The sequence below is a fragment of the Primulina huaijiensis genome, unplaced genomic scaffold, assembly GCF_012295235.1.
Source record: "Primulina huaijiensis isolate GDHJ02 unplaced genomic scaffold, ASM1229523v2 scaffold3245, whole genome shotgun sequence".
Classification (NCBI taxonomy): domain Eukaryota; kingdom Viridiplantae; phylum Streptophyta; class Magnoliopsida; order Lamiales; family Gesneriaceae; genus Primulina; species Primulina huaijiensis.
In genome coordinates, this window is record NW_027357612.1 from 315,807 (window position 1) to 327,967 (window position 12,161).

Sequence of the window (12,161 nt, forward strand, 5' to 3'; positions counted from 1 at the left end):
TTCAGCAACAATCAAAATAATACACATTTAATATAAAAAAATAATTTTGTGAAGGATATAAATAGAATATAAATAATTTCAATGGATATATATGTGTGTGGGGACGAGAACTACTGACAATAATAAATAAATCGGTGAGTGGCGACTCTGCTCGACAAGGGGACTTGGTCTGGTCATATTGGTTGACGCCGTCCGTGTAACTTCATGTATTTTTTTGAAGTGGTGCGATAATCTTATAGAGATAATTTAAAATAATATTTTTTATTCAATCTAATAATTTGATATTTTAATAATAGTAATTTAAATATAATTAAAAAATACAATTACATATAATTAAAGTTTAAAACGTAATTAAAAAAATTACTTTCAATTAAAAATTACAAATAATAAATTTAACAAACTATTAATTAATTAAATTACTAACATAATCGTTTACTAATAATTATTTTTCTTGTATTCATATATCATATTCACATTGAACGTTACTTAAGTTTAGATCATTCATATATTTTCTCATTTTCTTGCTCAATCTTATTTTTTTCTTACTTCTCAAACTCATTTCCCACTTCATTTACATATTTTGTTCGACTTTTGCAAAATGTTTTTCAACTAGAGCATTATTCGCATCCTCTTTTTTCATATAATTGTCTTACTTTTTTTCATTTCTTTGAACAAATCCAAAACCTTTGGAGCTTTTGATCATTCTCCTCTCAAGGCTTTTTGAAAGCTTTCCTTCTCATTTATCTAATTATTTTATTTAATTCACGCACCTTTTCTCCTTCATTGATGGTGGGTGTATCTGAGGGTGGTATGAAAATATATGGAGATGATTTACCTTCAATATTATTCAGTTTTTTGGTAGCATTCGTTGAAACGCTTTTGAAATTTTTGAATGATCATATCTTTCGTTTAGGTTACTCTTTGAACACACGAACTTCTATAATATTGCTCGAATATTGTTTGCACTTCGGGATACTGAAAATATGCATATAATTAGTAATTTGCTAAATTTCAATTAAAATAAATATTTTAGAACATATATGTTTATCTCAAATGAGATACACTTTGGTTGAATATTTTAGTTCACTTATTTTATTTTAGAAAACGAACATTCGTTTCGCAACATCCGTTAAATGTCTTTCTAGTTGTCCCAAGTATGTACTTTCCATCCATTTGGCAATTAATGGTTGTATTCGTTCCAAACCAATTCTAAAAATAGTGTTGCTTTGATCATTACCAAATACCAGATTGGTAAAAACGTTGCACCATGCCTTTTCTAGTTGTTCATATTTAGTTTTCGTCTAATATTTCCTTGCGACGAGACAACTTCACCCCATCGTCAGCAAATATTTTATGCTCTTTCTTTCATGGTTTAGGAAGAAAGATTTTGTTGAGATTTTAGGAGAAATTGAGTTTTGGAGAACATAAAATTCAATATTAGGTTGATGGAATACTGAGAATTAAATCGAGAAGAATTCGGTGAATAAGTGAAATATAAGAAATTGCAATTTTTTGAAAATGGTGTCAATTTACAAGAATATGATTGGATTTTCAAAATACGATTGTTGATGATATTTCATAATTTTTTAAAACAAATTCAAAAATTTTCCCCAATTTTTTATGATTTTAAAATTTATTATCATTATTATTACTATTTTAAAAAGGATGGACCAGTCATTTTTAAAATTTATTTTATTTTTTAAACGATCATATTTGACGATTCATTTCATTTTATATATAAAAAAGAAGAAAATTGAACTTCCCAAACCTGTATTTCAGCAATCTCTGTGATTCCAGCAACTTCTCATCCCCTTTTCCTAGATTATCATCATCATCATTATTTGGAATGGAAAAGGTACTGTGAAATTACGCTCGAGAAAATGTTTTTTTAAAAAAAAAGAAGAAAGGAGGTTGTGATGATATTTTTTTCGATCCTCTGAGCTAATGAAACCGGGGAAGAAGAGGACCCGTATCTAGACGGGCCAACCCGAATGGCTTGTATCGATTCTCTCGCCTGCCCACCAGATGCGAGCCTCAATGTTTTTTCTTTTTAATAAATAAATAAATATTTATTTATTGCGTACATGCAATTCAAACAAAAATTAATTTAGTATTTTGTTATACGCCGTATCGGATGGAAATGCATTATTATTTATTAAAGCGATTGATATTATTCTATGTTGTTGGACTTGGTAAAAATATTTTATCTGCTTGGTCCTTGATCAAACAAATATTATTCTACGTTGTTGGACTTGGTAAAGATATTTTATCCGTTTGGTCCTTGATCAAACAAATATTATTCTATGTTGTTGGACTTGGTAAAAATATTGCGAGGAGGTCTCTTGTGAGACGGTCTCACGAATCTTTATCTGCGAAACACGTCAACTCTACCGATATTCACAATAAAAAGTAATACTTTTAACATAAAAAGTAATACTTTTTCATGGATTACCCAAGTAAGAGATCCATATCACAAAATACGACATATGTGATCGTATCACATAAGTTTTTGTCAAATATTTTATATGTTTGGTCTTTGATCAAACAACTATAATCAAATTCGGACCATTTAATTTAATTTAATTAATTAAATAGCTTTCGATTAATTAAAACCTGTAATTAATATCGCTATAGTTGTTTGATTTAAATAAATGATTTATTGAATATGTTCAAAAGAGTTGTGCTCAGTAGACATAACATTTTCAAATGCTATTTCGTAGATTTTACAAACACAAAAATTCTGAAGCAAATTAAAATAATGTTCAGAATTTTTTACCATAATTTTTGAGTTTTTTTGTTAAACGTTAATAGTCTATTTAAGATTTTTTAATGCTATATTTCTGCTGTAGCTTAAAATATATATCGAAAAAGTCATGCTATATATTCAATAAGGTTAGATTAAGGATTACAAAGTACATTCGAAAAAGAGTTTTCCAACTAACATGTAAGGATAATTTTTCGAATCAACTTATTGGGCCGTGCATACACGTTTCAGGAAAAAAGACGATAACCACAATATTTTCCAACATGATCCGAGTAGAATACAAAATCAAAAACATTACTTAGCAGTTGTGGGCAGCAGCTCATACTTGAAGACTCCAATATCTATCTCTGGCTCTTCCCCATGTAGCTTCTTGCAATGAAAATAAAACAGAGTATATGCCACAACTTGCAAAATCTTCAGCAAATATGAAAATCCCACAATGAATAACCCATAAATTACTGCACTTGAAAGCCCTTTAACCCGATATATTACCTGATAGATCACTAACATAATCAAAGAAAGAAGAAAAAAGGAAAGAGTCAGCATGTAACCCTTTAATCTTTGACCCTTGACAAGTTCCGAAGCTTTTCCCATGGCCACCATCCCGTAACAGCCATCTTCCACGACTGAAACAACTATGGCTAGAGTCCAAATAACCAGGAAGTAAAGGTAGAAAAAAAAAGCGACTATCGCGAAAGAAACCGCGATCAAAATCGTGACCACGCTCGGATAAATGACCACAGGAGCAGCAAAAAGCCCGATGATTGCGAAAAGGCCGAACGCATGCATTGTTACGTAAATGCTTGTAAGAAACGGCTTTGTCCATGTTCTGCCGATCCTCGAAAGCAAATCTTTCATCGATAACGAGTTCCCGACGCGTGACGCGGCAGCTACTAGGATAATTGCCATGGTTGTGGCAAAAGAGATGATTAAGAAAATGAAAATGAAGGCGATTTCGACAGCATAGAGAACCAGAAGGATTTGTTTCATGTGATCAAGCTGATCTTGTAATTTGGAGGGGTCACTTGTAAACGAGCTAGGGTCGGAAGGGTCAAAAGAGCTCGGATCGGGCACTAAAGATTTTGAAACAGATGCCATGTCCTGTGCCAATCCTAGAATGGAGAAGCGAAATGCGGCATAGGTTATCACTGACAGAAGAGCAGACAATAAGGTTACTAATGCCATGAGTTTCCCATTTTTGGGAAGAAGCTGGATTGCTTCCTTCAGGATTATCAAGAAGCTGAGAACTCCATAAGAATCCATGAGAGTTGGGACCAGCTAGTTTAGAGATTTGGGCAAACTTTGTGATATGGTTTAGTTTTATTTTTCGTGAGGTTTTTATATATGCCTGTGGTTGAAATGGCCTACATGATTGGAGAAACCGTAGTTTGGAAAAAGTAAGCCTGAGTTGCGTGGGAAGTTTCTCTGATTGATTTAGCCAATAGATACGCAGAAGACCGGGTCATGGAGGCATAAGATGTATTCGTTAATACTTTAGAAAAAGATGTTTTTAAAAAATCTAGTTAATTGTGTGAATCAACATTTAAGTAATCAATTTCATCGAAAAGTCAAACTCTTGGCTGAATTTATAAGGTAAGATGTCAATATCATTAGACCCATGTGTGTCCTCGTATCTTAACAAGAGTTAACATTACATGTTTGATAATTCATTCGATAGAGGGAGAACACAAGGTACTTTTGAAGCGGATTGATTCCAAGGGGTTGGGCCATACTGTGCGGGATGAAATCATGTGTTTGTTTGGTTAGTAAGCGATAATTAAAGTGATCGTTTGGTCTTTGTTGAAATTATTTTTTTAGGAGTTGTTTCCTTGAATCCACGATATTGGTTTACTAATAAAATATCTGAAACGTTTTCGGAGAAAATTCAAACTTTGAATTGGTTCTGTTTAGACTTTTAAAATGATAATTATTAATTTATTGCAATTTAAAAATTATTTATACATTGCTACAAAATTGTTTCTAGGTCCCTTACCAATCGATTCAGGTCAGTTCTCTCGAAAATTATTGAGGTTTCCCAGAGTGCTTTTATCCCAGGATGTCTAATCACATATAATATAATTGTGGGCTTCGAGGTGCTACATTAGCTGAGGAGTAGAAAAACTGGTCAAACTGGTTATGTCGCCCTTAAATTGGATATGAGTAAAGCATATGACCGAGTAGAATAAGATTTTCTGCGGCTGATGATGATAAGATTGGGCTTCCAGTACAGTTGGATTGAAAAGGTGATGAAGTGTGTTAAATTTGTCTCGTATTATTTCAGAGTAAACCAGGAAGTGGCTGGCCCGATTAAACCGAGTCGCGGCTTGCGCCAGAGTGACCCGCTCTCACCTTATCTATTTGTATTGTGTGCCCGTGGTCTCTCTTCTCTCTTTAACGCGTTTGAATCCAAAAGCCTTTTCAGAGGAGTAAAGATTGTATCTACTAGCCCATCAGTGTCACATTTGTTCTTTACAGATGACAGTTTGGATTTCTTTAGAGCGAAAATGGAAGAAGGAGCACGGGTGAAATAATGTTTGTCTTTATATGAAAAGGCTTAGGAACAAATCATCAACTTTGACAAGTCAGCTCTATCTTTCAGTCCCAACACCCATCTGTTACTTATGGATACCATTAAGAATATTTTGACTATTTCTGTAGCGCAGAAACATGAACTATATTTGGGTCTACCTACAATATCATTGAGAAGTAAGAGACTTCAATTTAAATACCTGGTGGACAGAGTGGTGCAACATATTCAAGGGTGGAGTAAAAAGTGATTATCTGCAGCGGGGAAAGGAGGTTCTGATCAAATCGATCCTTCAAGAGATTCCCACCGTTGCCATGTCTTGCTTTAGAATACATACACTGGTCTGTGAAGCTATTGAACGAGAATGTGAGAATTTCTGCTGGGGAATCGATAATGGAAAGAGGAAAATACATTGGCGAACCTCGGATTCTCTATGCCAACCTAAAGGTAGAGTCAGCTTTAGATTCAAGAAATTGGCTTAATTCAATAGAGCTCTGCTTGCTAAAAAATTATGGCGCCTCATCTGCAATCCTGATTCTTTAGTTGGTCGAGTACTGAAGGGCAGATATTTAAGACATGCGTCGGTGTTGCTTGCGGGCTTGGGTAGTAATCCTTCGTACATCTGAAGATCGATCTTATAGAGTAAAGAACTCCTCGTGCAAGGGTTACTATGGAGAGTTGGAGACGGTAAATCAATAAAAATATTTGAGGAAAAATGGATACCAAGCATGCAATCGACTCCGGGGATCATCTAGTCCCTTGGGAACGTGAAGATACGGTAAGTGCCTTAATCAAAAAAGGAGGTTGGGATACTGAATAAATATATGCCAGCTTTAATCCATATGTAGCTGGTGAAATCCTCAAGATCCCACTTCCAGCCGCAGGGGTGTCTGATTCCTTATTCTTGATATATGACGCCAAGGGCCAATATGTAGTAAAAGATGGATGTCGCCTTCAGCGTGGACTATTTTCAACTCTGAACCATCAATTGGCGCACCCTATTGAAGAATGGTGGTCTTTTATTTAGAGCCTTTCTGTTCTACCGAAAATCCGCTTTTTTGTAGTCGGTGTAATTTCCGTATGGACTCAAGTTGACATGCTCTGTTCTTTTGTGCTGTAATTAAACATATGTGGAAGAACTCATCTTTTGCTCTAGTTTTACGAGGTGCCTCACAGCTTTGCATGTTGGAGCTTTGTTGGTGGTTGAAAGAACATTTATCTAAGACGGAATTTGAGGCTCTTGCAATCCACACGTGGCTAATTTTGAGAGAAAAACAGAATTTTCTTCATAGTGACAAGAAGAATCCGATAGCAGAAAATGTTTACTGGAGTGCAGCGATACTACTTGATTTCCGAAAAGCCCACGCCAAGGCGACAATTGCTGAATCTTCATCGAGAGGACACTCGAAAAAGGTATGGAAGCTGCCAACCCCATGCACTTTAAAAGTTAATGTGGATGCGGCCGTGAATGAGCAAAGACATCAATATAGCATCGGTGGTACAATTCGAGACAACCAAGATCGATAGTTGCTGGCTTTTGGTAAACAAATCAATCAACCCCTCTCAGTAGTACATGGTGAACTTCTGGCAATCTGGGAAGGAATGATTTTTTTTTTTTACGATAAAAGCTTTACTGATGTTCAAGTAATAACTGATTCCTTGTAGCTTAAAAAAAATCATTTATACATTTTGTACGATAAAAGCTTTTTGACGAAACCTGTGATCACCGAGCTTATTCATGTTCGTAGCTCGGCGAATAAAGTTGCTCACAATATTGCTCGCTTTGCTTCTTCTTTCCCTTCATCATTTGTTTGGGTGAACGGTGAATTTCCGTCATGGTTGGTTAGTCTTGTAATAGACGATTTTAATCAATAAAATTACGAGTTACTACCTTAAAAAAAACCATTTATACATTTTGTGTCCCAAAAGTGTAAAAATTATATGTTTAGATTTTTCAATTAAATATACCATATAAATTAGGTAAACCATATACAATTAGAATTATATATTCTGATCTTAACGTATTGGTGAATTAAAAATAAGAACAATACAAATGGATATTTCCTTTATCTCATATATATAGATTGTTTTTTTATATAATATCATTTGAAAAACAAATTTTATTAACAAATTTCTCATTTTATTTACAAATTTCTCATTTTATTTTTATTTAATTTATTCAAAAAAATTACTTATATATTTGAGATGGATGAAACATTTAATTTGCAAGCGTTTGAAAATGATTTTTCGAGAAAACATAAAGAAACATCAATTGTTCATCTGATTTTTTTTTTAAAAAAATAAACTGTCTTTAAAATTCATATTTATGAATTATTCATAGTGCGATTTAGTTTTATTTAAAACTATAATTCTTAAAACAATATATTGCCTAAAAAAAATAAACAAGCAATAAATATATTTCGAAGTACATTTTTTGTGGAGGAGGGGAGAGGAATGAGGGTAGAGCGGAGACAACAGTCGGGAGTTCTTTCTCTCCTCTGGCCCAATGATTTCGATATGCCCAAAAATCAAACCATCCTTTGTAAATCGACTTTGAGTTCTTTTCAAAGACAGAGAGAGATTGGTGAATGGATAGATAGATAGATAGATAATTCAATTGCTGGGATACTACTGCTGCTGCGCATCTCCGCATTCATGTGGTTACTTCAGTTGTTCGCCTGCTTCTGTACTGATTAGTGGAGGCTGTGATGATTCTTGTTGTTGATGCCTCTGGGGCGATGAGATATCAACCGACTCGTATCTTGGCGCGGCAGCCCGGACGGCACGCGTTTCGTACTTGCGCAACCGGTGATTTCTTTGCAGCCATGGCGTCGTCGGCTTCTCTCGCCTCCATTACGATCTGAGCCTCAAAACCTCTCAGCACCAGATGAGCTCTTTTCTATACAACTTATCATGTGGGCTATGACGATGATTCTCTTTTCTCTTCATTTATTTCTTTCTGAGATGCCCGGATGGCGTCCCGCAACCGGTGTCTTGCAGCCATGGCGTGGCTCTGTTGCCTATTCAATATCCATCTGAGCCTACTTCCTTGTTCTTTTCAATTCTTATGTTATTATTATTATTCTTTACGAGTTTGTTTAAAAAAGTTTAGAAACGTAACATTTTAGTTATTTTATGAATATTTTAATTGATTGTTTCTTGAGTTGACAACAATCTGGATATTAACATCCACTGTAAAAGCAAATATTGTACAAAAATGAATTGTCCAAGAACACAAGGGATCGCGTGTAACAGTTGCCTGACATATGTAATGTAATTCACCCCATTCCGAATCTCCAGTTCGAGTCGCTGGATCATTTCGTCTATGACTTGGTACAAAATCTAAAGTTCCAGTTGAAATTGGTATTTTTTTCCTTACTCTACAATGAACATGGTTAGAATTCCAACCATTGCAGCAAAGAAGAAATGCGCCTTACTTATAACTATTGACGGGCTCGAAGACTTTGGTGTTGAAGCTGGAGATTCGCTTGCAGCAGTAGAGTTCGATGCAGAATCAGCTGGCGAATTCTTGGTCACTGCTGGTAGGGGTGGATCGACTATGTCTCCCGTGCTGAGTAGAGGGGGTTCAGCCACTTTTTCTGCCTTATCTGGCTGATAGAGCAGGCCTGGTTCCAACGGATTTATGACATATGTTGATCCGTTGCTCGTACAAGTCGACCCTGAGGCATTAGAGAAGAAATACTGAGTCCAAATCTATGTTACATTCTCGTGCTCACTCAAGAAAATGTAATGATACGTACTAACAAATGAATTTGCAGTGGCTGGATAATCTGTCACGAATCCATCGACCTTTTGGGAATACATAGTGGTTATCTCGACATAAGGATCGGATAGGTAATCCATTATAAAGTTCTGGAACTCATTCTTGAGGACTCCGACATATACTGAGATATTAGCAGCGTGCAGTGCTGGTACGGTGCTCGTGAAGTTGAGAGCAAAATAATCAGATGACATAACAATCGCATCTCTGTGCACTAAAACTGCATCAGCGTATTTCTTGACTTCTTGTGCTACTTGATGCGGTGCACCACTTATCGAGGGATTGATGTAAAGTACTCTTTGGTAATTGGGGAAGTTCTTAAATTTTAATAAAACGGAGCTATCATCTGATTGAATCAGAACTTTTTGAGTCAATTGCTTATCGAATGAGGCCTTGGTAAGGGCTGTGGATACCGTGTCGACTATGTCAAGATTCTTGTTCGAAGCAAGATAGGCGGCATTCTGAGGAAAAAGAATGTACATGAGTAGGATTCTCGGATCAAATTCAGTTCAATTTGGCATATGACACTGAAGAATCACCTGAATGAAGATCAGTACTCCAGTAACTGCTTTCGTCTTGGCCAGTTCCAAGAACTCAGGAAGGGTCACAAACTTCCCCTTATTCTTGTTTCCAGGGTTTCTAACGAGGTCGTTGTCGTAGGAACTCTCGATTTGAGCTGAATTTGATTGCAAGAAAGGATTAGTTTCAGCGCAAACAAGTAACAGAAAAGGGTTGGACTGAAAATTTATCCATGTTTATCTAATTTGAGAAGCTTACGAGTTAAAGATTGAATTTCGCTCCATGTGAGATCAAAAGAAAAGATTCCGTCTGCTGATTGGATTTCTGGTACGATCATGGATCGGTCCATGTAAAGCGTTGCCGCTGTAGTAGTCTTCATAAGGTCTGCTCTATCTAAGCAAAAGGCGATTCCGTCTTTGGATAACTGAACCGAGCAGTCGATTATATCAGCACCGTCTTCTATTGCCGTCTGATATGCAAGATCAGTAGCTCCCGGGAAATCACCACTTGCTCCATTGTGGGATATGATTAAAGCTATCAAGAAAATGGCAAACAATCATCAAATAATAGTAACAAAATTCTACGCAACGAGGAAGAAATTCGGTTTCTTTTTCCTTACTTGGAATGACTCTTGAAGCATTCTTATATTGAGGTAGGCATCCTGCAATCAGAAAGATAGTTTTCATGTTAAAGAAAGAGCAAATGAAAAGAAAATATGTTTGCAAGAACGGATATGACAGGAAGGTCAAGAAGTCTCACCGATGGCTTCTGAAGCAGTTGAAGGGAAATCTGTCAAAAACCCATCGACCGAAAACTGAGAATTTTCGATGAATTGAAGGTACTCTCTGGTGGGATCGTAGCTATAATTGTAACTCAAATAGTTATCATTAGCAAAACCTGAAGCATAAACCGTAAGGCCTAGCTTGTGAGCATCTTGTACGAGGTTTGTTGAAGACTGCAAGATTCTTGCCTTGTTCATAGGCCAAATGTATTCCTTTGGTACAAGAATCCCAGATGCAAAAGATTTGATCATAGAGAGCTTGTTAACAAGTGAACCATACGTCTCTTTAGTCGTTGGCTCCTGAACATCTTCTGCAAGAAACTGGAAAATGATCTTTGTTTTGGCCTCCCCCAACTTTGGTCCAATGCTCTTCAAGAAACCTATCTCAGGAGATGAGATGAACTCTGGTAATACATTAGATCTCTCTAGCAGAAATTTCTCCGGACTGATTTTATTTTGCTGATAGAAGATATCGTACTGAAAATGACATCAAAATATAAGCCAAAACATATTATGAACCTTAAGCAAAACGAAGATATATGTCAAAGATGCAGGGAGACCTGAATGTTTAGCCACATTCTTGGGGGAGTTTTTAGTGGCTGCCCGTTCCCGTCGACTGCCAACTGGGAAGGACTCACGATCGGTGTACCATCATATACTTCTGTTCTGGTGAATATATTCTGGCGCACTGCAGGAGAATAAGGTAACACATATCAAGTATGGTATGCCAAATACCTGTGTCATATAAACAGCTACTATAACCCAAATAAGTCCTTGTGATCATTACTTTACCCGCATGCACCGTAAACGATCTGTAGATGCAGAAAACACGCCCCAGACCCATTCATAGAAACAAAATCTGGATTACTTGGTGTAAAAACTGCCATTTACTAGTTACTACATAAAAAGTAAACGATAAAAGATGCATTATCTCAAGAACTTACAGCCCACTTTCTGGAAAATGACTTCGGCGGGGTAATCCAAGCCGAACCATCCATGGGTTTCTTGTCCATTTATGTTGTACACCTTTGCTCCTGTAGGATCCACATCTTGAATATTTGTTGTGTTCATTAGATTGATTTCAGAAACACAAAAGCCATCATTGTCCTTTGTAAAATGCAGATCGCAGTACAAAATTGTTCCAGGAATGCTAGAATCGCCTGCGAATTTATAAGCCTCGAGACTAGAGGGAGGGAAAAATCCCGAGTATCCACCATTGGCTGCTATCTCAGGTTGATTACCTGAAAGAAATAGAAAAAATTTATGGGTTTTTTTCTACCTGCAACTTTTTGAATTTTTTTTGGGATAAAATACGAATTGATAGCTTTTAAGGCTACGCTTGGTGATTCTACCATTTAGAGTCATCCATTTTCTTTGAGGAGGAGGAGGCAACTTCCCAATACCATCCTGAGCTTCAATGGTATGTGTCAACAAAAGAAGCAGAAGTAAATGGCCTATCATTTCTCTCCAAATCCTGCATTTTCAAGATGTATCTGATGAAATATCTGCTGCACTCTTAAATAAATTTCTACTCTATCTATTGGAATTTTAAGAATATTTCATTTATTTGTTCGTCTTCATGTAAGGTTGAGATTAATGTATCTTGAAAACAATTTATTTATATTTAAAATTTTAAGATTTTTAATTGATGTGATCGTTCTTTCCACCACTAACCTATCATCTTCTCTCTTATACATAATTTACACGTTCTTTTGCTTTCATTCCTGGTTCGTTGAGTCAAATAATTTCTCGAAATGAACAACAATATAAAGGTGATTACAAAATATGA

General features: G+C 35.9%; 2 protein-coding genes across 2 annotated transcripts; both read right to left on the minus strand.

Annotated features, from left to right (window-relative positions):
* Positions 1 to 3,058: 3,058 nt before the first annotated feature.
* Positions 3,059 to 4,027, minus strand: LOC140968078 (uncharacterized). Its single transcript, XM_073428920.1, has one exon. It carries the CDS (start codon positions 4,025 to 4,027, stop codon positions 3,059 to 3,061), a length of 969 nt encoding a protein of 322 aa, XP_073285021.1.
* Positions 4,028 to 8,666: 4,639 nt separating this feature from the next.
* Positions 8,667 to 11,998, minus strand: LOC140968079 (glycerophosphodiester phosphodiesterase GDPDL6-like). The gene is made up of 9 exons (XM_073428921.1): positions 11,725 to 11,998; positions 11,317 to 11,613; positions 10,933 to 11,060; positions 10,340 to 10,849; positions 10,211 to 10,252; positions 9,850 to 10,144; positions 9,612 to 9,748; positions 9,053 to 9,533; positions 8,667 to 8,971 (listed from the first exon to the last, which is right to left on the minus strand). Exons 1-9 carry the CDS (start codon positions 11,831 to 11,833, stop codon positions 8,667 to 8,669), a joined length of 2,304 nt encoding a protein of 767 aa, XP_073285022.1. The 5' UTR covers positions 11,834 to 11,998.
* Between the last annotated feature and the right edge of the window lie 163 nt (positions 11,999 to 12,161).